This window comes from Cavia porcellus, unplaced genomic scaffold, assembly GCF_034190915.1.
Source record: "Cavia porcellus strain 051 isolate PalLab524CR breed Dunkin Hartley unplaced genomic scaffold, mCavPor4.1 scaffold_5, whole genome shotgun sequence".
Taxonomy (NCBI): Eukaryota; Metazoa; Chordata; class Mammalia; order Rodentia; family Caviidae; genus Cavia; species Cavia porcellus.
The window spans coordinates 65043112-65069617 of NW_026947488.1; the positions used below are offsets into that span (position 1 = coordinate 65043112).

The following is a 26506-nucleotide window of genomic DNA, read 5'->3' on the forward strand; positions in this document are numbered from 1 at the left end:
TCCAGGTCCAAAGTGCTTACCACCGCGCGACAACTCCTAGCAGTTCTGGCGCTTTCCAGCACTGGCGTGCGCCTGGCGCCCTCCCCAGACCTGGCTCAGAGAGCATCCCTGACCTAGCCAAGGGTAGAACTCAGAGCAGCGCCCGCCGGGCCGTTCGTCTGGATCTCCGTACAAAGGGTAGGCGGAGCAGGGCCGTGGCCCCCGCCTCTCCCCCTGCAGAGGACCCTCAGGCCCAGGCGTACTTTCTACGTTAGGCCTTCATCCTGGCAGCCTCTGTTTGGAGAGCTAGAGAGGGGCTCCCGGGTCGGAGGGCTCCCTGAAGCCGCCCAGGAGACTTCTTTGGGAGCCAGCTCCAGAGCGAGGCGGGAGGACTGGATAGCGCCGGCGTGGTGAGTGGGGATTGGAAAGTTGGGCGCTTGAGCCGCCGGGCGGGCGCGGAGCCAGGCGCCGGTGTCCGCGTCTCATGAATATGCACGAGCCACCTCCCTCCCTCCTTGACGTCACGGACCGTCTGGGGTGAGAGCCGGAGCGGCTCCGGGTCCGCGCCAGTGAGCGCGGCTGCTGCTGGCGAGCGCGCGGCGCGGCGGAGGGCATCGGAGGCCGAGCGCGGCGGCGACGGAGAGGGCACCAAGGCGCACCCTGCGGGTGCCGAGAAGGGCCCACGGCGCGGGGACATCCGGAGACGAGCTGGTGGCGGCGGCAGCTCGAAGGCGGCTTGGGCGGCGAGGATGCTGCCCAGGAAGCTGTGCTGGGTGCCGCTCCTGCTGGCGTTGGGCGTGGGGAGCGGCGGCGACAGCGGGGACAGCCGGCGGCGCCGCCTCCTTGCGGCCAAAGGTGGGTGCTGGGGAAGTTTCCTCCTCTCGCAGGAGGCAGGCAGGGCGGCGACGTGAGAGTGCGGACGGCCGAGACCCGACTCGCGCTGGAATTACCCGCTCTCCCTCACCGCAGCTGCTCCGGCCTCTGAGCGCCCACGGATCCCAAATTCAGCGCTCCATGTCTAGGGCCCTGCCCCTGGGCGGGGTCCGGCGCCGAGGAGGAAGCGAGGTCTGGGGAGTCCAGACAACTTTGGGGGCGGTCTGCGTCCGCGTGAAAGTGTCGCTGACTGCAGCGCGGGGGCCGCGGGAGTCGGGGCTGGTGCGGCCGCGGGGAGAAAGAGCAGGTGTGTCGCGCGCCCCGGGGGAAGACTTAACGCGGTGTCTCCGAAGGAGCTGGTAGAGCTGTGACTGGCCTCCCAGCTGGAGGATGGGGTGGAAACTTGCAGGCTCCAGGGAAGCACCACTGTGGCGCTCCGTTAGCTCCCGTAAGACAGCGCTGAGTCCCCTGGGGACTCTTGTCCTCCTGGTGGGCAGGGAGTCTGGACGAAGTGCAAGATGCGATGCTCTCCCACTGCTTCTCCGCCTCCGCTGGGGCTCCTGAGGTCCAGAACCTGGTACCCTTCCCTGGTTCGCCCTGTGGGTTTGAAGATCTTGACCTCTTCGCCCTCCTGCCCAGAAAAAAAATCTAGATTCCAGTAAACGCCGGGTGCTACTAGCCGGGCTGAGAAGCTGGAGATCTCCGGACTTTGACAGCGGCCAGAGCGCTGGGAGTAGCACAGGACTGAGCGAGCGGGGAGGGCGGGTCTGAAACAGAAATCACGTGCTAGTCGGGGATGAGGAGACTTGGGAGAGCCGGCCTGAGAGAGAGTGGGTGTTGGTGGTGGGCGCAGGGGAGACTGTAGCAGATACAGGCAGAGCGCTCAGCCTAGTGATAACTTGTTGATTCTCTGCGTTGCTGACAAGGAGAGAGTTCGTTTGGTTTCTGGGCTGTGGACAGGTCTGCAAGGTGACAGACGATACGCGTGGCCCTTGGCATTTTGGCTGGAGATCATCTGAGAGGGGGGATTTGCATTGGTCAGAAAACAGCTGCCTATTAGACCTGATTTGGAGGCTGGCTTTGAGCTATAGCTTATCAGTAGAGAGGCAAGGGTTGTATTCCAGATGGAATTACTCCTGGTGGGTGGGGAGATTCGGAGGTCTTGTCCGAGATTCAGGAACTACTTTCACCTGTAACTCGGGAATGGAAAGAACAAGGGAGTTTCTGTTTGTAAATATTTGCATATATAGCATTGGTGACATAATTTTGAAGATTTTATAAGCAGGTGTCTTGTTTCTGTCTAGCTTTTTCCTCCGGGTTGACAGGCAGTTTCTTCTCTTTATTTTCTGAAAGACAAAGGAAACACTCATTATGTAAAAGTCTAACACTGGTTTGGTAAAGGAGTCACTGATACAGAGGGATCAACCTGACTGTTTTGGTGAAAACAGAATTAAAAGCCCAGGAGCTTCTACATCTTTTGCCCTCCTCTAATAAAGACACTTTGTAAAGCAGGAAGATGACACAGTGGGGGAGGTGCGATTTTCCATCATTTTGTAGCAGAGCAAATAGTGTATTTATAAGCGGATTCTTCAGACAGGAGCGAGCTGGAGGCAGGTGAAGGCTAGCAGAGAAGTCACTGTGTGGAGGACACATCGCTGAGCTCTTAGGCTGAAGGGAAAGGGAAGTGAGAAGAGAGGAAGAGAATGTTAAAACAAAGAAAAGAATCAGGCACTTGAGGCACTTTTTGCGAATAATTACTTGCATTTTAACCAACATCATTCGTCTTCCTCTCTTTGAATGCATCAATTTCATGGTTAAAACCAGCCATTTCTCTTTCCAGTGTAAAAGTTTATTGGCTGTGCGTGAATTCAGTGTCTGAATTCCTCCTACTCGCTCTCCTCTTCCCCCTTCCAACCACTGGGAGGCTGCAGAGAGCATCTTTTGCTGCATTTTTAGAGATAAACCTATGTTTGATCACAACAGAGACATTTTATTATGATATTTTAGGTGGTGTTTACAAGACTGACTTTATTAAAATGCGGTTGTACTTTACGTTTCTAAATCATATAATCTCTTAAGAACGTTTTCTGATGACAAAGCTATATGCTTTTGATACAATGCACCCTGCCTCCAGCTTTGCCATTTTAAGGTTTGTGCTGATATTACTACACCAAAAAATAAATAAACTCAGTAAATCATATGAAGGAGATTTAATCCAAGTAGATTTTTTTCCTTCTATATATTTCTGTATTCATGTATAGAAGAAAATTGAGATGTGGCATCAAGCTGAGATGTGGCAGAGTTGAATGTGTCCCCTGGACAGCTCTTCCAGAGTGTGTGCTCCCACCTTTGGGGCGGGGTGGTAAAATGTTATGTTTGTGGTGCACAGCAGGCTCTACCTTTACGGTTTTTTTTGTTCTTGGTGTGGGAGATCCAGCCACTAATCTCAGTTTGTGACTTTTCCATGATTGGTGTGTTTTCCACGTGAGTATATTCCCAATTTTAGAAATAATGCATTGGCTAGGAAGTTACAACCCTTTCTGTTCATTCCCAACTCTGTAACTGGGCTATGTAAAAAAGACAAAATAAATTTCTTGAACATATCAGATTACATGTATATGCTCTATGAACCAAGCTGGGATGATATTTTGGACTCAAAAAGTCTCTAGGGCTGAGAAAGACATGTCTTATTCAAGGTAAAGAGAATCATGCAGTCCAGACAGGTATCTGAAAATTTGTGCTAAATCTGGTAGAATGGCAGTGTTGTCATGATCCCAAGGACCTGGTATAGGACCACTTTTTAGTTCTCAACTTTCAGGCCTAGAGCTTGTTGAGAACAATCCTTGAGTACAATCCTTGGGTGTATCCATTAGTGTAATGCTCATTTGTGTGCCCAGAGCCTGGTCCAGTATTTGGAAGCTTCTGAGCAGATACCAGAAGACCATCCTCTGGCCCTTTCCATCCTACTCCTTCTTTGATGAACTTTTGATCCAGTTAGAGAGAAAATTCTTAGGTAGAAATGTTAAGAGAATGACATCAGACAGAATTTGTCTAAAGTAGAATACTAAGTGATGGTGACACAGGCAAGGGAGATGGTGCAGGGGAAATACGTTTACAAAAGCAGCTTCTGGTAATAGGGAAAAGAGAGAACAGGTTAGAAGGGTAACAATGACAGTGCACTTGCAGTAACTGTGTGTATATAAACCCTCCTTAGCGTGTAACAAGCACCATGCTTATCCCATCCCTGTGGGCTGTCCTCATGCTTATGACACATGAAGAGCCATTCTTAGACTATTTTAGATGTGAAGAAACAGAATCTGAGAGTGAGTTCATAACCTGCCAAGAGCTTTAGCTATAGCATGCAACTCTGTGATGAGATTAAGGTTCACCATGCCTGTGCCCTCAAATTACGTATCAGGTATCCTTTCCTTTGGACTTGAAAGCAGATCTGAGGTTTCCTGGGAAACTGAGCTGTACCTGTGAGTATCTGGACATCCCTGTGGTCCTGCCAATAGTAGCATAAAGGTCCAGGATATTGAGTATGAAGGGCATGGAGGTAAAGTGACAGAGGAAGGCTTTGCTTTCATCTATGGGAATAGGTCTTTTTGCTTGGAGCAGAAGCTTCATTCTCCTCCCCTTGCATTAAAAAATCATCCTTGAGTATTCACGCTTTCACATTTAGAATTTTTGGTGGAGGCATAAGAAGCATGGAATTGTTTGGTGAATGGTACTTAATTGTCTTGGGCAAGAAACATGTTTCCTAGGGGTTTGATAGGGTTATTTCAGTAGCTGAAACACAAATTTCAAGAATCCCTCAACAATGCTATGCATCCAAGGCTGTGCACTGTCCAGTAATCACCCTAAATCACCTGTGGTTTTTCACTGGAACCCTTTCTCTGCCTTAGACCTTAAGTTTTGATTAGAAGGGCATCTGCCTCTGCTTAATTTCCATTGTTACTCAAGATGTAGTTAGACTTGGACATAATCTTTCCCAAGAGTCTTCTGGGCTGATCAATGCCAGGAGATGGTCCCCATCCCCGTGGCATGTGTGTCTTTCGTTGCCTTACTCTGAGGATAGTCTGTGGGTCCAGAGAGGTAGAGCCCCATTATGGCTCTGTTCTATCTAAGGGCTTGGCTGTGAGACATGAGCTGAGTAGTCAATAGCATTTGCTTGGTGAATGCATTTCTTGTCATAAATATTTTAGATTTTTCTCCCCTGCAGTGTAAAGCAGTTTGGGCTTAGCTGTCAGAGAAACTTGGGGCTCAATCTTGGTTCTATCACATCTCCAACAGATGATCTTTTGTAAGTTCAAATGTTTGAGCTTCAATTTGTTGTCATGACAGTACTTAGAACCACTTAGCCTAGTTCGTGAGCCAGTTCGTGGTATGTAAAAGTCACTAACTATACAATGACTATAATTGTTAACCACTTAACATCTGATTCTGTTGTCTGAGATTTGTTGAAATTACTTTTTTGGCAATTCAATATCTTTGAAAATATCTTTCCCAGCTCCAACACTTATCTTTTGTTTCTGTCCTTCCATGTCTCTCACTCTTACTCTGTGTGTGTGGATGCATGTGTAAGTATCACATATGAATGCACACATGCATTTGGCTTACACTGTTTATGAAAACATCTGCTTCTTTCTCCTGGTCTATGAATGCCTTTGAAGCCAGGGTTGCCACCTCAGTCATCTCAAATGGGCTGAAACTTAAGGCAGAGCCTGCTCAGAGGAAGCCTCAACAGTGTTTGATATATAAACAAATAAACAACCATATCTCTGTGCGTCAGCATCAAAGGTGTGTGAGGTCCTGGACTCTGGAGGAAGAGTTTATTTAGTATTATTTGGGGTATAGAGATTTCCCTCCCATTGACACACATAGCAGAAGAGCATTCTTTCTCTTTTTTGACGTTCATAGCGTTTGTAATGCTGTATGTTTACATGAAGGGGTGATCCACACTGGGACAAATAAATAATAGCTTGAGACAGATGGTTATTGTATTTTTTGTTGTGTAGTCTACCACTAGTGGGACACTGTTGAAATAATTTCTGTGAAAGGACAGGTTTTGAGGATGGGCCATGTGAAGACTGAACTGGGGAAAGAATGTTGAGCCAGTAACACTAAGTAGGACACCAAATAGGACAGAGGATCCCACCGTGATCTGTGGGGTAGACACAGACATAAGCAAGTGTGGGCGGTGGACAGAGGAGAATGCCCAGGATGGAAGTCAACCCATCAGCACATGCCCTCAGCCCTCTTCTTTAGTCTTCCTGGCCAGTAATTACTTCTCTCTCTCTCTCTCATTGTTCTCTTTGAAGGGGTGTAAAATGATAAAGTGAGTTCCAGATATCGAAGAGCTCATTCTGTCTAGGTCAAACAACATATATGACATGAACTACTGTAGAACCTGGTAACTTGTAAAAAAAAATGGTAGCTTTTGTATCACATACCCTAAAATGTCTTGTAAGAAAAGAACAAAAAATTAGCTGGAACTAGTGGCTCTAGGGTGGCTGAGTCAGAAGGATCATAAGTACTTAGACTTTGAGGTCAGTCTAAGCTACATATACATGGTGGGTTCAAGACCATCCTGACTATGTAGCAAGATGTTGAGAGAGAGAGAGAGAGAGAGAGAGAGAGAGAGAGAGAGAGAGAGAGACAGAAGAGACAGAGAGAGAGAGAGGCAGAGGAGGTGAAAGTGAGCTCAGGAAAGCTTTGTGGAGAAAACGAGAGGCAGTAGGCATTTGGTACACAGATGAGGGAAGCAGCAGGGCAGACAGAGCAAGGGAGTGAGAAAGCTGATAATTGGTACCCAGCAGAATCAAGGAAGGAGCTGAACCAGCGTCAAATATATTTCTGTCTGGGGACTCCAGAGCTAATAAAATGGTGCATGTTTATTGAATGTATCCCATGTGTCAGGCATTATCTTGAAACATGTCAGACAGGACAACTAATTTGACCTTCACACTAACTGTAAGAAGGAGGAAAAACTAATATTCCATTTCTGCAGAGGACAAAACTTAGACCCCTACAAGAAATGTGCCTTGCTTAGGGCCTCACAGCTTAGAGGTGGCAAAATAAATCATTATTTGTATTTCATGTTTCTAAGCTTGTATTTCTGATTTATTTCATTTGACATTGGGGTCTCAATTTGCATCCATTTTCCTACAGATGACTCAAGTCTATCCTTGTTTATGACAGAGTAGTAATTGTATATAAATATCATATTCTTCTGTTGATGGGCATACAGGCTGTTTCCAAGATTTAGCAAATGTGGGTTGTGCTGCTATAAACATAGGTATGAGTATATCACACTTTCAGGAAGATATCTAGATGGGAAATAGCTGTGTCAAATGGGATCTACAGTTTTTGCTGTTTGAGGGAGTTGAGGGGAGGGAGGAAGAGAAGGAGGATAAAGAATTGAGATGTGTTATATACCTCTAGTAACTACCCTGTGGAATATGATCATTATGTACTGCAAACATGTACTAAATAAAAATAAAAATTGAGAAAAATAAAGAGACTAAAGAAATGGAAGTTCTAAATCTGGAAGAGTGTGTGGCCTGGAATTCCCACCTCCTTTGGGCTTGAGCATAATAGTGACCCAGTTTCTGCACAAGAGGGTTCTGAGTGCGGCCCAATGGTCTCTGCTGGTCCAGAAGGTGTCAGCTTGTACCTGGAAATATTTGTTTAAATTTCAACTTCAAAATTGCTGCAAAAGTCAGCTTCCTTGGAAGCCTCACTCAGAGTTGTTGATTTGAAGAGTATGGTTTGCCTCTTCTCATCTAGGGATCACGAAGCCCTCCTCACTTCCTGCATGCCTGGCCTCAAGCAGAGAAGGTAGATATCTGCATTGTTACACTAGGGGAGTGTCCTGCGCCAGAAGGACAGCCCTAGCCGACTGCTTGTGTGCTCACAGTTCTGCTCTGATTGTTCATTTGGGATATACATGCTCTTCTTATGACTCCTTTGGGGCCAGGGAAGGTTAATGAAGGATCCTAGGAACACTTTCAAGTGTATGGAATGGCTGGACACTGGAAGAATGAGGAGAGGATGCTGGCAGGTGTCTGTGGCAGCAGTGGGAGTGGACAGTTCAGAAGGAAAAGCCAGTATCTGATTATTTATCAAGGCTACCTTTTCTTTTAACTTTTTACATTTGTCAATTTGTGTTCACATATGTCGATTGTGTTTTTCACAAATACTCATTTTGGAGGTTGACAAATGCACATCCCAGGGTATGCAATAGTAGACCAGGAATGAGACCCATTAGAATTCCTGGTACCAGACAGCCAATGTAGCAAGCCAAGTGTCTATGTGGACACTGGCCGCCTGGAGCCTGCTTCTCTCACTGTTTAACACTTTCCAATCCTTGTGATAAGAATCTTATCTCCAGTACCTCCATGGGCACTCACTTGTCCCCAGCCCAGTGCCCGCATTGATCTCTCCAAGGATTATCTCTGCCCCGTGTCACTAATTTTTTCCTGAGTTACTTTTAAGTCTATGCTATCCACTCAAACTCATTCATTACCTGTACCTTTTAGGATCCTCCAGGGTACCCCACCAGCTCCATGTACCCCAACCCAAGCTCTTGTCTTCCCTCTGTTAATCTACTTCTCATCTTTGTGTGAAAAGAATTCTCCTGTCTGCTTATCCCTTCATGCCAATCCTTTTTTTTTTTTATTTTAAAAAAAGCAAAACAGAGATAAGGGAAGAAATCATGCAGGATTTAAAAAAATAACATTAAGAAATCATCACTAGGTTCTATCACTGTTTCCATCACACGGTTGCCAGGCTGGTTGCATAGACCCTATTTCTGCCAGGCCTGTCGGAAACTCCAATTGTCTTAAATTTGTTCTTCACCATCCATGCTATGGTCTCTCAGGATGCTGAGAGTAGGTGAATACTCAGAGGATCCCTCCAATTCCTGTTCCTCCTTGTGATACTCAGTACTCAAACAGCACAATATCCCAAAGTCCTGGTCTCTCGTCTTCCTCAGGCACTGTAGTCTTTACCCCAACACATGCAATCACATTCTCCTGCTGTGTTCCTTAGCTATTGTCCCTGGAATGCCACCACCTTTTGCCAGCCCTTCTTCCTTTGAGTTGAACACACCAAAGCTTTTCACTTCCCTCTCTTCTGTTTCTACTGTAATCTTGATAAGAAGCTCAGACACTCTCAGAGCAAAGGCCAGGAGAGAAGATGTCTGCAGAGAGCTTCTGCTTTCACCTTTGACACTCAAACCTTCTTGGCGACAGGAATACACAGGGCTTAGCTGCCTTCTTGGAATAATGTGTCACCTCTGCTGACACATTGCCAGGGAAGCCCCAACCCTCTGAAGATAAGAGTCCAAATTTTCTGGCGTGTCCTAAAAGTCTGTTGATAATTTTTCCCTGGCTGTCTTATCTAGCTCCCTCTCCTTTCAGTGAGCTTTCCAGAAATTTCCAAGTGGTTAATGCCTCTGTCTTACTCTGTGCCAAGTACTTTTCTGAGTGCTTAATGGAAATTAACTCCTTCAGCCCTTGTGGCTCAATGATGAGATGTGTGCCCTTATTATCCACATTTTGCAGGCCAAGTTAACTGAGGCTAGGAAGCCTCAGCTATCAATCCATTCAGCTACTCCAGCAGAAGAGCTGGGATTTGATTCCTCAGTCTAGTTTCAGAGTCCACCTTTAGCTCTGTGTTCCAGGGCCTCCCAGATGTGCCGCAGAGGCACTTGAGAAAGTTTTAATATTGCACGGTTGGATGGAACTTCCACCCCTGGAGATTCTGTTGTGAGTGCTCTTGGTCTGGACCCAGATTTTGTTTAAAGCTGTTCAGTGTTTCTGATGTCCAGCCAAGGTTGGAGAAATTCCCTTCAATGTTGTGCAGCTTCTCTTGGTGGTACCACTGTCAAGTGGGTCCCTTGTTCTTCTATCTCTGTGTCCCCAGGAGGACTGCGAGTTCATGGAGGGGAGGCACTCTCTTTACCACTGTCCAAGGCTCAGTGAACACAGAGTGCTGAGGGAGGTGTATAAGGTGCTGTATAAGGCACTGTATAAGGTGCTGTAAGGTGCTGTATAAGGTGCTGTATAAGGCTGTATAAGCAGCCTCAAACCCTGTGGAGTTCTGCCCATCCTCACTTCTCCTGAGCATGTCCACCTCCTGCTTCTGGTTGCTTTCCCCCTGGTCTTTCTTTTTAGTTATCTGTCTGTCCTCTCAAACTAGCTTGCAGCATTCACTCCCAAGGGCTTAAAATACTCCATCCTGTAGATGAGTCAGGAGACCATTGAGCAAATCAAAATGTGTGAGAGTTAGGCCCAGCAGATGCCAGGGGAATTCACACTCAGAAAGATTGGGAATGTTCTCATTACTTTTCATTTTGAGAATGCTTAAGTGACTAAAATTTGACTTATTCATTTGAAATCACAGCATTGATTTGTTGTATGAAGATTGCTGATCTTTTAATTAACATGATTTTTATGACTTCTTCCATTTTGTATTTCTATGATATCTGTTGTATTTTGTGGTTAGATAAATACGCAGCCTTCAGTCAAGCCTGACCAGGAATCCATTGTGGAAGCCATGGTAGCAAAGTCATGTGTACTGGATCCAGCGAGCAGCTACAAAGCTCAGCAAATTGCTCAGCCACTTTGGGTACTGGCTTTTCCTCAGGCAGGAAGGATCCCATGACAACTCCTTTCTTTGCCCAAGCAGTTTTGAATATCCAACAGAGGTGGCTCTGGAAACTCTTTGAAAGTAGAATGTACCTAAGAAAATAAAATGATTATATTTTAAGAAATCTGTTTGGAGACTGTGGGACTCCAACTCCCAAAACAAAAACTAACATCTTTTTCTCTTTAAACTACCTCCCAAAAGTGTTAATTATATTTTTCAAAGTTTGGATTTAGTATTGTGTCCCTTCTTAGTTCTTTGATATCCAGCTTTCATGCATCACACAGCTGGTGGCCACTACAGTTGTGCAATGAATGCAAGATCATAAATTTTCAGGAAGAATCGGTCCAAACTGTTAATATTATGTCAAGTCGATGCGCCATTTCCCAATTTGCATGGGTTCCTGCACTGCAGCAAATTAATTAAAGCAGATAAATGTTAATCTAACACGTGTCTCTTTGTAATTAATGAAATATAACCATTACGGGAACATTTGATTTATTATTTTAATATATAAAATGCTGAATTTTCCCATAAAGTTAGATATAGTAATGGGAAAAGCTGACCCATAAATAGCATTAGGAAAAATAATCACATTTCTATAAATTAATCACTCTCTAAAAGGATATAGTTCATTAACACCATGAACTGAAAGTGTTAGATGTAAATTAGATTAACCTTTGTAGTGACACTTCCATTTATATTGAGTATTTTCTTCAAACTCCAAGCACTTTACATATATTAATTCAATTAACCCTCCCCAGACCCTTGTGAAATAAGTATGTATATCAAAGTTGGAAGGTAGGTGAAATGAAGCCCTTCAAAAAATATTGAAATCCTTGTCCTAGGATGTATTATTTATGGTTTCCTCTGCAGCAATAGTTTATCTGGACTTAGATAGCTAAGAACATAGGTAGGGATTCACACTTTTTCTTTCATACTGCCAGCAAGCATTAAGCATTCCACTCCAAATCTAAAGCAAGAGACCCTTTTGCCTGATACTCAGGCCAAAGGCTGTAAGGAAACTTCTGCTTTATTTAGGAAAATGTACCCAAGCCTTTGCATCTCTAAGTTTGGTGGAGGAAATGAGTGCAGATGACCACACCTGAGTGCCTACTTGGGCATCCAGATGTTCACCTTTTCCTTGGACTGGTTGCCTAGTTGCATCACTTTTCTGTCACCACAAATGCCTCTGGGAGACAGATATGCACACGGAACAGAAGGAATCTTGCAGTATAAAAACTTGTGGACTCTCATGGGAGAAGACTTGAAGGCATCTTCTTAGCTTGAGTGGATGCATATTTGGTGGCTTCACAGTATGAGTGCTCATGCTTCCTACTCCACAAGGGCTTTTTTGGAGGCCAGTTTACACGCTATCCCATGAACTATGTCCTTTGGAATACAGCGCTCTGTAATTAATAGTGTCTAACACACCAAGGATCATGGTTAATCGAAAGGAATGATCACTAATTGGTAGACATGAAAAGGTGACACAAGTGTGAATATTCTTTCTCTTGCCTCTAGAGTTAGAAAACCAGTGTCTTTGGTCCTCTAAGCCAACATGCCAGGCCACACAAGGCCCACAGAGACCTGGAGCCCTCCCCCAAGCGCTCTGTTATATTCAGCCTGTGTCTTTTTGCTGCAAGTTGCCCCAGATTTTTTCCTCTATGTTGCTGCCTAGAAAGGATTATGAATCAAAATTCATTGCCAAGAACAGCTATACTCAAGGAAACTTACAAGACTGCTGGTGGAATAGGGAAAAGTACTGCTTTTGTAAGAGTTTTCTTTCTTTTACATTTTTTTCTTGTTTGTGGAAGTATGGATTGTCATTTAGAGCAGAAAAGGACATTAAAATCATTCATAATCTGAGCAAAAGGAATGCTCTAATGAAGACCTAGATTTTAGCTTCCTAGCTTTCTTTCTGTTGTTGTAGTTTTCTGAAGGAGAACACTATCATCACAAATTTCAAGACATTCCTATCCTGCTTGACTATTAATTATACAATTGTATTTAAGACTTTTTAGTGATTTACTCATCTCTAAATTAGAAGTCATGAATAAAGCATATTTTCTTGTGCTTTCCTTGTATCTTTTCCATTTTGAACAACTTACTGCCTCTCACCACCCAGAGCTTCCAGAAATTAAATTCTAGGCTTCTTGAGAAAAGGAGAATCTTTGCTTGAAGCTGTGGCTCTCCCCAGACTTCTAATTTTAAATATTTCCCGCCACCTTGTCCTAAAACCCACTGTGGAGGAAGGGAAAGTTGGTAGAATTGTCTCATCAGATGGCTCCCATGCTCCTCCATCACACAGTATTTACATGGCCTCCACCTAGTTGGGGTCTCTCTTTTCTTGTCCCTTTGTGCTATTAATGACTGTTTTTGGAGATGGGAAGCCATTTCTTCAAATATTGCCAGTAATAATGAGAATCATCATCATCCTTGCTTTACAACTTGTACTTTCTCAATCTGGTGAAAGTTGTAAGTAAAACCATTTTCAGAAAGTATTGCTGTGTTTGTTGACCAGAGCCAGCCAATCGTACTAATGACAGGGCTTGCTACAAGCTATAGCTTCAAAACAAGTCCCTTCCAACCAAATGGCATTTTCCCTAGGAAATTTAGAGCTGCTACTGCTTTGAACCTGAGTCTTAAGGCTCTGAACCCTCAAGCTCTACTTACATCATCTTGCCAGACAGAAAATGTCTCAGACCTTCACAAATATTGGAAACAGGATGCAATACATGATCTCAACATTTACATTGAGAGAGAGAGAGAGAGAGAGAGAGCACTGTCACACTGTAGTATTTTGGGGAGCGAGGCATACTCCCTGGGGTGGATGTGTGAGGTAGCTAGCTCCCTGTCATGGCACGGAAACCATATTTCAGTGATGAAAGCCTTTGTGCCCACACACTGTGCACTCCACCCCTGGATAAATTTGTAAGAAACACCTTAGATTTCAGCTAGAACTGGCTGGCCACAGAGCCTGAGGAAAATGGTCTCCTGTCTGTGCTGAATTCCACCTAGGCAAATCTTGAGTGTCTTTTCAGTTAGAATCCTGGTATGAGACAACCTTGTGCTTGGTCTGGACAGCTTCTATGGCTGTGGGAAGAGATGCACACTTTGACCTGCCCTTCCCTCTGGACCAAGGTGATTTCTGGGAACTTCGAGTTCTTCTGACTTCCAACCCACTCACCTGGTCACCCTAGAAATATACTCCAAGAGCTGTGAGAGAACATTGTCATCCATTGTGGTATAAATGCCTTAAGTATGCAGGCAGGCGGTGCTCGAATCCCGCCACAGCAGCATCACTGGACTGCAGAAAATCCAGCCCATTTTCTTCCTCTTCCCTTGTTTAACCATGAGAACTCACCTGCTTCTCCATCTTGCTGTGTTTGTTTAAAGCCAAGATAAAGTTCTCCTCAGCAGCCTTTGGCACTTCAGTCCAGACTCAGCAGTCTATAGAACCCTGATTCTCTGTATCTGATATCCTGGAAAGGTCTTTCTTTTGTTCTGGCTTGTTGTGGCATGGACTGTGCCCCTGACTCTCACCTTTCTTCAGCCAGCTTGTGACACCAGGTGAGGGATGGAGAGGGTGCCAGGGGTTCCATGTTAGGACTCACTGATCAAAGTACACTTGATACTCTAGGTTCTCCTTTCCTGAGAATGTAGTTCTCTTTCTCACCTGTTTGTAGATGAATCCTTCTTCAACCCAGCTCAATGAAGCCTTCAGTGGGGCTTGAATTATCTCAGATGGCACTTAGTCGATAGCTCCTTATTCTTGGGCTAGAAGGCTAGCCCCATGTGAGAACAGCGTAACATCAACCTCATTCCTGAGTGAAAGAAGGAATAGACCCTCTTCTATTTCAGCTTTACCTGTGGAACATCCCTGTTCCCTGTCCCTGGAGTTTTGTTGTGCTCTCTGCTACTGCACACTTTGCTTGGTCTGCTCTGTACTTTGCCATGCCTGGCCACCTGACAGGCTCCCCTCACAATGCTGGTACTTTTTCTGGGAAGACCTGGTTGGTAAAGACATGGCTGGCAGAGGTGTCCTCTTCTCTTCCCTATTATTTAGTTCCTATAAGACCTCCCTGACCACTCTCACTGATTGTTTCATCATTGCCCTCTGCCTTTCCATTCCCTAAACTATAACTTCTTACTACCATGTCCTTAGACATAGTCTTTCATACAGCAGCAAGATGAGTGATGGAGGAGCTCCCTGAACCCAGCTCTGTGCCTTGGGGAGGATGTAAGGCTGGCATGGATATTTCTTGATTCCTCCTTCTCCTTCATGCATTGGGATCCCTAGTGCCAACTCTTCAGTGTGCACATACAACACTAGAGTTTTTGGAACAGGAAGGTTAAGAGAGGCCCACTTCTTAAGTAAGTGCATTCAAAGATGTCAGATCTACCCCAAATGGGGATAGAGAGCCTACAGGCTCTCTGAAGTCAGAGTTAGAAAAGATGACAGTAGACAGCCCAGGACTTTAAACCTCTATGACTGATTATTCTGGAGGTAGTTTTCAGTTGGTAGATCTTCCTTGGATTAATTAATGTAAATTAATATTGCCATTAGTGAAGTCCAGTAGTCATGCTTCTTTATTCTGTAGCACTGATTACTGCACTGCACATTTTGGGAGAATATCTTCTGTCATGCACTGATAAAAATTTAGTTTTAACCCTTAGCTCCTGCAGATCTCTCGCATTGCACCTCAAATCCTCCTTGTTCTCATCAACATTTTATTAAAGTTCAAACTGTACAGGTCCTAAGTGGACAAAACATGCTTTATTTTTTAAACAGATCATTAAAAATCATTTGTCATTTATGATTTCAGATGCATGTATATGTAGAGGTAAGGATAAGGTTTTTAAGGAGAAAAGCTTTCTTATTAATTAAAGTTTTATGCCCTCCTGTGGTAAGGCCCATGGATTTCTAAGCCCATTTCTGGGGCATTAAGGAGCAAGAGGAGGGTCTGATCCCTGGCTGCGCTGAGATTCCCAGGATGTGTACACAGTCCACACAAATGAATAAATGGTAAGTTATCTGAAGTCAGAACATTTACTTCTGGATCTAAAAATACATAGGCTCAGTCCTGAGTATTAAACCTTTGACACTATGTACAAGGAAACACTGCTTTTCTTAACCAAACCAGAATCCAGGTTTATGGAATCTGATGTTGGAAGGCCTGTCACCTGGGGAATGGTCTCTCAGGGCAGGGGCTACGGATTGTCATGGCTGTGGGCTGTGATGATGGATGTGTGATCATTGCTCTGATTCTGTCCCTGAAATTCCCTTTCATGTAGGGGTCAGATATTCCACTCAATAATGCTGCCGTTCCCCACACAGGCTGAAGCTGGCCCTGACAAGATAGAATTTATCGTTCTTTTGGTAATGTTGGTTCAAATAGGAATAATATTTCCCTTAAGGGATCGAGGCTAGAACTTAGATCAAACAGGTTTTACCAAATCCTTATGGTGGGTGCCAGGAAAATAAGCAGAAAATATCCTGTCTTGGCTTTATAGAACATATGTTCTATAGTGGCTCTATTATTATACTGAGATGAAATTTACTGATACTGTTTCTTACTTATGTATACAATTTAACAAATCAATACAATGTCTTAACTGAAATATAAAGGAATTAAAAGGAAATAATATATAGAAAAATAATATATATTCCAAAATGTAAATGCTCAGGCCTGACTATTCTAGAAACAGTAAAATGTTTACTATGAATTCAGCAGTGACATGATGCAAACCACTGTGAATTCAACAGCCACAAATGCAATCACATCTAAGTGTGCTGTATTGGTGATTCAGATATCATGGGTAACACAGTGGCAATGTGACTTTTAAAACAGACCAAATATTTCTGGTAGTATTGAGAACAAGACAGAATTCACTCCATGTTCAATTCATAGGCTTGGTGTATTCCTGGAAAACTCAGGTTAGTAAAGCTATGGGAAGACTATGGAGCTCTAATCACTTGCTAGGGGATATTCAGGTGGACAGGCACTCAGACACCCTGTGGGTATGCATGCGTATGTGTTGACAAGCTGAAATCACCTTGCCAGGTACACAGTATCTGGAACTCTAGTCTTTCTGGTAACCTTTAGGGAAATAATGCCACCAACGGATTGTCAATGAAGCAAGTGGTCAGAATTCACAGGAGACCTACCAGAGAAAAAGAACGCATGTAACCCAGGGGATCATGTTGGGAGCCCACAGCAAGCCTATAATCTGTGTGCTAGAACATCATTTGGAGGAACTGAAGACATATCCACTACTTTGCCCAGTTGCGTATGGAGGTAGTCCTTGGATTTTCCCTTCAGATAGCTCCTGCTTCTGTCTGAGACACAGAATGAGAATACGGGTAGCAGGGGAGAGCAGATCTCATTCAATCCAGAGTAGATGGTCTTGGGTCAGATATAAGGTTGAAGTTTAAAATGATCTGTACTAAATTTTCTAACCAAAAGGGGATGAAGAGCTGTGAAATTGAACTGGAATATCTTTCAGGCAGTTGCCATTCTTTGGGAAAGAGGAACTTGATGGTGTATAGAAGACAGACAAAAAATCTTGTTATATTTGTGGGCCAATAGCTTTGACTTCAGCAAACTGGCTAGAATATTTGTTAGGATCAGTGCTGATATTCCAGGGGTAAAACAGTGTCCTATAGATGGAAAATTTCTTTTCTCTATATTCTCATTGCTAATTTAAAGGAAGGCAGATTCTGATTGTTTTAATCTTTAGGTATCTATTTTTTTCCGTGTCCTTCACATATGCTTGATGTGCTGCTAAGAGAAAGGCTGGATTACTAAAGAGAGTTTCAGTAATTTTGAGATAAAATTACGTTTAATATTTTGATTTAATGGGAAATGGTATATTCCCTTAATAAGTGGTCTGGTGACATTTGGTAGTTCCATAATATTTGACTTGGAGTTGAGTTTATAAAAATTTCAGCCCAACAGTAACTCCAGAGCACTACAGGATGTATGTTTTTCTGAAATGAAAAGACCTGGCTGACATTCTGATTCTAAAATCAACATCATCTCTTATGCGCTACCATATTTTCAATTATAATGGACGGTGAGCTGTGAATTTACAAGTGGCTTCCTTGCTGGCTCTCACAAGCCCTACTTATGAGCAGGAGAGATAGAGCTGGGGTGGGCAGGAAAGTTCTCACACCCACTGTTCAACTTGACTTCACTAACTGCTTCCTTCTCCACCACTCCTTTCTCCCAGCTCTGCCACCCACATTGATTCCTTCGTGATTATTTAGAAAGAGGAATGTTTTTTAACTTTTTGAGGTCCCTTGAAATGGTTGAGCTCCCCAATGTGGAAATGATGACAATTAAGGGTTGGGATTATATGACATACCCCTGATAGCCAGACAAAAGTGTATCTAAAAGTATCAGGGAGGAGAAAAACAGATGGCTAGTTTGTATTCCAGCATCTCTTTGCCATTTCAGAATAAATGCAGGCCTTCCCTACCTGTTTGTTTCTCAGTTCACTGAGAAGAAAATGCCTTAAATAGATACCAAGATCCCAGTATAGCTCTCTTGCACCATGATTAAGGTCAACGCTCTGCTCATGTAGTTCTTTTATATGTAGTCCTTTTATAGGGTACTGAGTTTTTCTTTATTCTTTTACCAAGAGTTTCAAGAATAGATCCCCCCACACCAAATCATGGTCATAAAACCAAGTGGGGAACAGTCTCATATTCTATGCATAACCAGCAGAGGTTGGGGAAGGGCCAGTCTTACCCACTGTGCATACCAGGTTGAGCTACAAAAGTGGAATGGCATTGCATGATATGGAACCTGGTACTGGTTCCATAGTGACACAGAAATTAGGACCCAAAGAGAATATGAATTTTAGGCTTGGCCTAACAGCTGGTGTTGACCCCTCTTTCCACCTGAGGTACATATTCACCAGGCTCAATATGGTGCAGGTTGCATAAAGACAATTGGTAGCCTCGGGGTATGTGGAGTGTAAGTGGGCAGAGGGTAGCTGTAACAGATGCTGTCAGTGCCCTGCTCATGTCTCCTCTGCTTACATTCTTTTCATGAAGGCAGTCCAACTTCCATCAGAAGCAGATCTTCACTGGTGGGCTTTCAGGGCCACTAGGATCTTCTGCAGATGGTGGGTCATCAATTCCAGGTAATTAATGCTTCTAGGAATTGTCCTCACCAATGACTGACAGGAGCTGGGCATTGATCCAGGTCCTAAAACTCTGCTTGCCCAGGGTGATAACTCATTCCCATATTTTCTGGCTTTCTTCCCTTTCTGACTTACTTTTCCACTTCTGTCTGGACTTTCCGAGGTTGCTTCCCAAGGGGCTTCACTCGGTGCTTGTCTCAGGGCCTGCTTCTGAGAAACCCAGACAAAGGGAGCGCTGCCCCAAAGAAGGTGTTTATAGAGTCCTTCTTTGCCTCTTCTGCAGCCTCTTGTGCATTTTACTCTTCAAATCAGAGCACTGTGTTCTTCAGATATTCAGGCAGACTCATGAGGCAGCAATGAAGCTTTGTGGGATTTGGAGTTCTGTCCTCCCCTGACTGCTGTCTTCCCTCGTGGACATGTCGATGCTCAGGGGCCTGCACACCCTCTGGGATTAGAAGACATGGATGCAATACTCTGTTCCATGTTCTGCAGTGGTAGTGGCAATTTTCCTGTGAACCTGTGACTCTGATGATTCCTTCAGGGCAGAGTTGGCCCTGCTCCTTCCTCAGCAAGGAATAAGTCAGGCACCTACTCTCTGGCAGTAAAATGAGTTGAATTAGGCTGGATGCCTACAATCCATGGAATCCAAGTATGTGGGAGAACATGTGGCACCCCCACTCACAGCCAGACTTCTGGAGTGTCTATTTTCGGCATTTTCTAAGAGCACCTATTAGCGAATTTGCAAAGCAGTTACCACTGTCATCAAACTTATTTTGCTGGCATGGAACAGCCAGTAGAACTAAAAATCTCTGTATTACACCCATCCTAGATTGCTCATCATTCTGAATTACTGTGGTCATTCTAATATTTCAGGTAAGGCACTGAAAATCTGATTGACACAAATTTCTTTGTCTGAAAACCTTTAAGCACTGAAGCCTTGCTAGAGAAACAGTGGATGGGAATTATCCATCAGCTTCAGCTTGGTCCCATGGCCCCACTCAAGTAGATGAGATTTAGGTGTTTTGTTTTTTTTTTTTTGACAGCCAAATGACTTTATTTTAGAGGAGTTATAAGCATATAGGGCATTTGTAAATGGATATTTGCAGGTATAGAGTTCAGCATCTGATTTATCTTAAATGTTCTTTTAATTTCATATGGCTGGCTGAGGAATGGTTTGTGATGGAGGTAGAATTCCTAATTATGCTACGTAGAAAAAATAGGATCTTGAAAAAATTGTGTAACTCCTCTGAGACTTAAATCCTCATCTCTAAAATGGGTCTTATAAACCCTACGATAGTAAGCTATTATAAAGCTAAAATAAGTGTAAAGAAATAAAAACTTAGAATACAAGAGACTGATATTTTGATTATCAGTTGATGTCTTTAAAACTACCTATAATTTAATGATATAAAGCAGCAATCATTTTATGGTGTTTATAGACCTTGAGGTTTTGCTAATAATCTCTGCTCCATGATGTTGTGACCTGGTTGAGAAGGGGTTGGAATCATCTGGAAGTTTCTTCAGATGGCCAAGGTATCTCCAAGACTAGAAATCGCTGGGGCTTCAAATCAGATCCTGTGCACAGTCTTCACTTGTAATTTACTCCCTGACTGAGGTCCTCAGAGCAGTCATACTTCTAGACTGGCAGCTCAGAAATCCAGTGCACAAAGCAGAAACCACAAGGCTTCTTGTGAATGTAGCTAGATCTCATACTTAATCCATGTAAACCTGGATCCTTTTCCTCACAGTTGTGCCTGCCAGATGGCCTGTATTTTCTCCTTAGTTCTTTTCTACTGACCTTGGCCTTAGATAGAGTGGTTTCTATGCAGCAAGAGAGGAAAGGCATGCAGGAGACACTCATTTCCTAGGAAATAGTCCCCCCCCCAAACAACTCTAAGGTAGATAACATATACGGTGGGAACTGATAGATTGCTGCGGGAAGTTAAACAGAAAGGCTGGAGGGAAGTGGGGGTCAGGGCATGATAAGATCTTGAGGGTAATTACACACCATCACTAAGTTTCAATCAGCCTGTCCTACTCCTAAACCTCGATGAGCACTTACTCTGGGCTAGTGCATTCAGGCGACTTATGTCACCTTCAGTGGGACACTGTGAGGTGATTGTCTTGCCTTCCCTATTTTTCAACAGAGGAGAGAGAGTCTGACAGAGTGTCAGTAAGTTCAAAAGTGCTGGTCTTAGAACCTGATTGTAGACTGCTTCAGACCTGGCATCTCCTTGCAATTGGGTACACAACCTCCCACTTGATAACACTTTTTCTAATTTTGTTTTTTATTCATTAGGCACTAATCATGTCCCTCAGCTTTATTCTGTCCTTATTGAGGCCAAGCATGTGTCTGCTCTTTTCCTCCTGAACAGTGTAAGTAGCCTGGAAAAGATTAGGGCTGACAGGGAGGCCACCCTTTCTTTCCTGGGGCCCAGCCTGTTGATTGTCTAGCTGGGCTTGGGTGGGCAGAGAACAGGAAAGGCATTGTGGCTCGTTTTTTATTCTCCAAAGGACGTTTTGTTCCAGTTTATTGTTGCAGTATTGGTATTCAAATTAAAACACAGAAGGTCTTCTAAAGGGACATCCCATTTGGAAAAGACACTTTTCCTGTTTTCAGTGTTTAACCTGAAGCAAATAGGAAGAAAGCCAACAAAAGAATTGTTGTGAATGGCTCTGACAGGTTAAAGCTGCTGGATAAATGCAGAATTTACATGACAAAAACTCTGAGCACAATGCTGATTGTCATTCACCAGTGATAGGATTTTCTGAAAAGCTAAACATCTTAATTAAGTAATATACATAGCTCATTTTGCTAGCAGGGTCCTTTTGGCTCACACCCTACTTAAGCCAGAACATTGCTCTTGAGAATCTTAACCTTAAAAAGGGGATGCCTGTTTCATAATCCACCGCACACCCCACTGGGTTTAGCAGGATGTTGACTGTTTCAAAGCCAGTTGTTTGCCCTCAAGATGATCCAAGTTTTGATGATGAAGCTAACAAGATGACAGATTAAACTATTCAGTGATGATGTTGTGCTCCAAGGCAACACAGACAGTGAGTGAGGCTGGAGCCCCGGTTGTGTAGGTGTTGAGGGTAGACAGTGCCTGCTTGGAGCCAGGGCCCACCATTCCTTGGGACTGCTCAGCTCTCCAACCTTGTCTGCAGCACTCCTGACACTTAAGAGTTAGAGAAGAAACCACGTGTTTCACCCCTTCATGCAGCACCACTGTCCCCCTTACAGGGCGTTGGATGCCCCCATCCCCAATTTCATCCTAGGTAGGGAGAGCTCAAGTCTCCTCTCAATACTTACCTCTTCTGTAACTTTTCAAGTGAAACTTTATCCTTCTCCCATAGTTGTGGCTTGAATTTAACCTGTAGACACCTCAAATAGAGGCATGCTATCCTTATTGTTATTTTTAATGAGAAGCCCAACTGCCCGCTGAATAATACTCTCTGTGAAATGGTAACGTTCATATTTTAATACGACCTTGCGTCTCAGCACCTAGTAGCTGCTGAGTGTATGAGGAGATAACATGAATGAAAAGAAATGCTGAGATGGGCTTGTAGCATGTGGCAGTGTGCTGAGAGGCCGTAAGGTTGGGAGGGCTCCAGAGAGGGGAAGTGATATTGGCTTAGGGCCAGCCAGGGGAGGGTATGTGCCATTTGGGGCCTAAGTGGAGACCAGGCTGTTTATCAGGACCCCCATTGAAAGGCTGGAGGGGCACGGGAACAAGCACTTGGCCATGCTGGGCCTCGTGGGCCTGAACTGTTGAGTTGACCTGGTGCTGAAATATTCTCAGACACTCAGTCTCAGCACCACCGCAGGAGCCCACCTGTCACACTCATCAAAGGCAAGCACAGGCTCTTGCTTTTCTGATTCTGTTTTCCCGAAGACTTACTGCTTGTGTGAAAGCAGTGGTGATGGTGCCTTTGTTTGATACTGATCTACACTGCAGATGACACCAGGGCTGTTACAAACACAGGGTTAGCCAGGACACCTGTCTGCTTACTCTCCTTTACAATGAGAGCCTGGGGCCAACTTTAGTCAAGAGGCGGGGCAGAGGAAATCCCTGCTCCTGTTTGAGTTGCAGTTTGGATGCACCATTGCCCTTGCACAGGATATCAACTACCAGAACATCTGCCCCAAATTCTTAGCTCTTAGTAGCCTGGAAGTGCAGGCCCTCTTGGCAGGGCTTATCAGCCGCATCATGTCTGTGCTACACCTTTCCCGGACTGGGGTGATTTATGTGTGCTAGGTTTCCCTCTAGCTCTAACTTTCTAGCATCTGTGTTTCTCTGTCTATCACAGTGATTACTTTTCCCTTTTTGGCATAACATGCATTTATGTACAAGATGCGGAAATGTGTTGTAGAATGTGGCTTAACATCAGTGAATAGAATAGTAAATTTGATTTCGGTCTGTGATAACATGGTGGACATGAGAACATGGCTGGCCATGATACTGAGGTGGGCGGGGGAGAGAGCATAGGGACTGGAGAACAATTAGGCACCTGCAGAGAAACACATTCAGCGGCTCAGTGCTCCTTCTGAGAGTCTGGTATGTGTTTCTGTAGACTCAGGATTAGACAACAATCTCAAGCAAAGAAAATACAATATCTTGGAAAAACAGATAACGCTGTGAGGCATTGTGCCGTCTAATCATGTCTCCACAGGTCTAACATATTTCATCTGTTGTGAGATGACTTTTTCCCCAATGTAATATCTCTGAAATCAGGGTGGGTTTTATATGGATAATGTCTTGTTTATAAAGAAATGCACTAAATGGATGTGTTATTTGTCTGTCTCTACGTTTATGATTGTCTTTGTGCCTCAGGTGCCTGGCCAACTTACTTATGGAGAGATATAGCTAAGGTGAGGCACTGGTGAAAGACAGCAGGGTGAGAGGAAAGCTACAGAAGCTTCCTCTCTTTTTCTCCTCTTTATGTGAGCTCACAGTCAGAGCCTGCCTCTCCTTCTCTGTAAGTCTGCCTCCTGGCACAATGTCCTGCCTTTTCTGGGTCATCAACTACAAGGAAGACAGCCAGGATTTCAGTTCTACTGTGTGGTCCCTACATGCATGGCTGTGGTGACCCTGTGGATCCTTTTATTCCTTCAGCCTGTGGGTATTTGGTTAATTGATTGTTTTGTGTTATACTTTCTTCTTTTTAAGTATCTAGAGTAGTTTTTATTTTTCTGTTTGGTGCGATAATACATCTTCATAAAATTAAACAGATATTGAAGGACACTATGTCTGTTCCTCAAATTGCCACCTTCTCCACATATAATCCAGTTAGGATCACCAATGATTCTTATGACACCTTGCATAGTTCTTTCTGACCTATGCATTAGACAGTATAGTTGTCCCCATTGTTGACTCTTCATCTTTCCTTGGCTCCTGACACCCCCACCCCATCCTTCCCTTTGCCTTTTGCATCTTCCTCAGTATCCTTTCCCAGTTGTTTTCTCTGAAAGTTCTATATGTGTCGGGCCCTGCAACTTCAGTCATTCCTGTGGTACCACTCTTCTTTCAGATACTTCTTGTTTGTACCCCTGGCTTTAAGTGCAACCTTTCTGTGTAGCACAGAACGATGTCCCAAGCTTCCAGCACAGAATGCCACTGCCCTCAAGCCACATTGTTTTTGGTTGTCTTACAAATCTCTCAAACTCCAAATGGCCTTAACTGAGTTTACCTTCTCTATCAGTGCCCCCTCACCAGCTTATTCTCTGTTACCTGTTTCATGTAATGGAGCTCTATCCATCCTGAATCAAGACTAAAACTATCAAGAGGTCATTGTGCTTTCCACTGGGCTTCACGAATCCAGACTGTATGCCTAATGTATGTGCAAATGTTTAAAAATAAGATGGTGGGAGGCCGTGGATTTGTGATACCTGCCAACATTTTTAGGACAAATGCTCCCATTGTGGCTGATTTTAGGTCACCAACGTGATATTTCTGAACATGGACATGGGATTTGATGTGTAGAACTGGCTTTTGTGAGATGATGGGACATAGCTCAGTATATCGTTGTGCTATATTAGCTCAGACCTCACTGCTCCTCTGTTGGATTATCAAGATGTTTTCTCACTGTGGTTTTAGTATCTTCTTCCTTCTAGGCATCCTTCATCAGATCTGGGCATATTATTCCTTGAAGCCTGGGCAGTTTGGCACTCCAGAGTGCTGCAGATTGAATGTCCTTGGTGTTGATTCTGGAGGACATGGGTCATGCCTTATCGTCACCCTCATCTCTCTTCTCTCGTAGTTAACACTGGCCTCTCACTCCCAGTAGTCTGTCCTCACCTGTCTGCTTCCTTAGCATTTGCTTCTGTGATCCTTGCCTTCTGTGATTCTATTGCTTTGCTCTTTTCAAACATCTGGATTTTAAAGTTTGCTTGGTAGTTTTGTGATCATGACATGAAAGAATCCAGGATGTGATTCACCTTGACCTCCGTGGGCTGGGCACAGGCTGGAGGCCTTGTGATAACAGAGCAGGATCTCCTCAGCATGTCAGTGCTGCTGCAAAGACTCATGAAATGAACAATAGCTTAGAGGATCATATCTTTGAGGAAATAAGTAGGTCTTAAAGTGAAGACTTTTGGATATATGTTACATCAGAGAAAGAAGAATAAAATGCATAGCTATTTCTTTTGCCAATTTAGTAATTTTTTATGCTAGAAAGTACTCATTGAAAAATTTACCAGATGGCTTGTTTGGAGCTCTGGAGAAACAGCTATGAGCAGGTCTTGATGGAACTTGCAGGCATGTTGGAAGCTGAGTGACTACGAACCCAGTGCTTTTTTGTGTTTGTTGTTCACACAGGGCAAATCAGAGACAGACTCCTGAAATTAGTTTCAGTGAATTGGTGGTTTGATCTCATTTTCCTCTTCATAAAATGGGACCAAATAACCCAGCCCAATCATTCACTTACCTCCCTGGGTTTTTGTTTCATTGAGGCCTTGGTTAACAAAAAAGACAGGCATGTTATGAGAACACAACATAATGTTATTATTCACTTATGTCATTGTTGTGAGTGTGTGTGTGCATGTGTATGCATGCATACCTGTGTGTGTATTCCAGTATCCTCATTTTTTTCCTGGATATTATAGAAAAGTGAAATGACAGTGATGGGGAAGGAATATTGCAAAGGAAAATATTCTACTTTTGCTTTTAGGGGAGTTGGCAATTGAACTGTGGCTAGAAAAAGGGTTTCAATGAATTATACAAGAAAATTAGGTGCCAATGTGTGCTGGCAATCAGTTGGTTCTTTAGGAGGTTTAAAAGAGAAAAGGGGCTGGGATTTAGCTCAGCAGCATAAACACCTGCCTTGCAAGCACATGGTCATGAGTTCGATCCCCGGTACTACTAAAAGAGAAAAGGATTATGGGTTCAAGTTGTAGTGTGACAGAGTGGACATGTTTACATTTGCATAGATGCAAAGATTAAGAAAATGCAATTTGCTTCTTATCCTGTAAAGCCTTGCATTTTTTAAGAAACAAGAAAGATGAGAGGATTTCTTTGAATATTGTTTGTTTACAGTATTCATTTCTGCAGTACATTAGTATTGCAGAAAATTAAGGAAATATGTTAAGAATAGTAGCATTTTAAAATTTGCATTAAAAGATTAAAAATCACCCATACCCTCTATCACTCAGAGATATTCTTAAAGGTATTTCAGAGATTTTTCTGTGCATATTTTTACATAATTTAATTCATACTATACATGCAATTTGTATCTTAGCATTTTTCATATCACATTATCGCATAAATATTTTTCACAGTTATTAAAAAATCTTCATAAGTATTGCCTTTAATGGCTACATAATATTTCAATATGTGAGCATGTCTTGATT

The 26506-nt window shown here is 43.6% G+C and overlaps 1 protein-coding gene across 1 annotated transcript in view; it reads left to right on the forward strand.

Annotated features, from left to right (window-relative positions):
- The first annotated feature begins 700 nt into the window (after positions 1-700).
- Positions 701-26506, forward strand: part of Clstn2 (calsyntenin 2) — a 573715-nt gene continuing 547909 nt past the window's right edge. The window contains exon 1 of the mRNA XM_063249086.1: positions 701-834. Coding sequence (XP_063105156.1) covers positions 729-834 — 106 coding nt within the window. The 5' untranslated portion in view covers positions 701-728. The remainder of the gene's footprint in view (positions 835-26506) is intronic.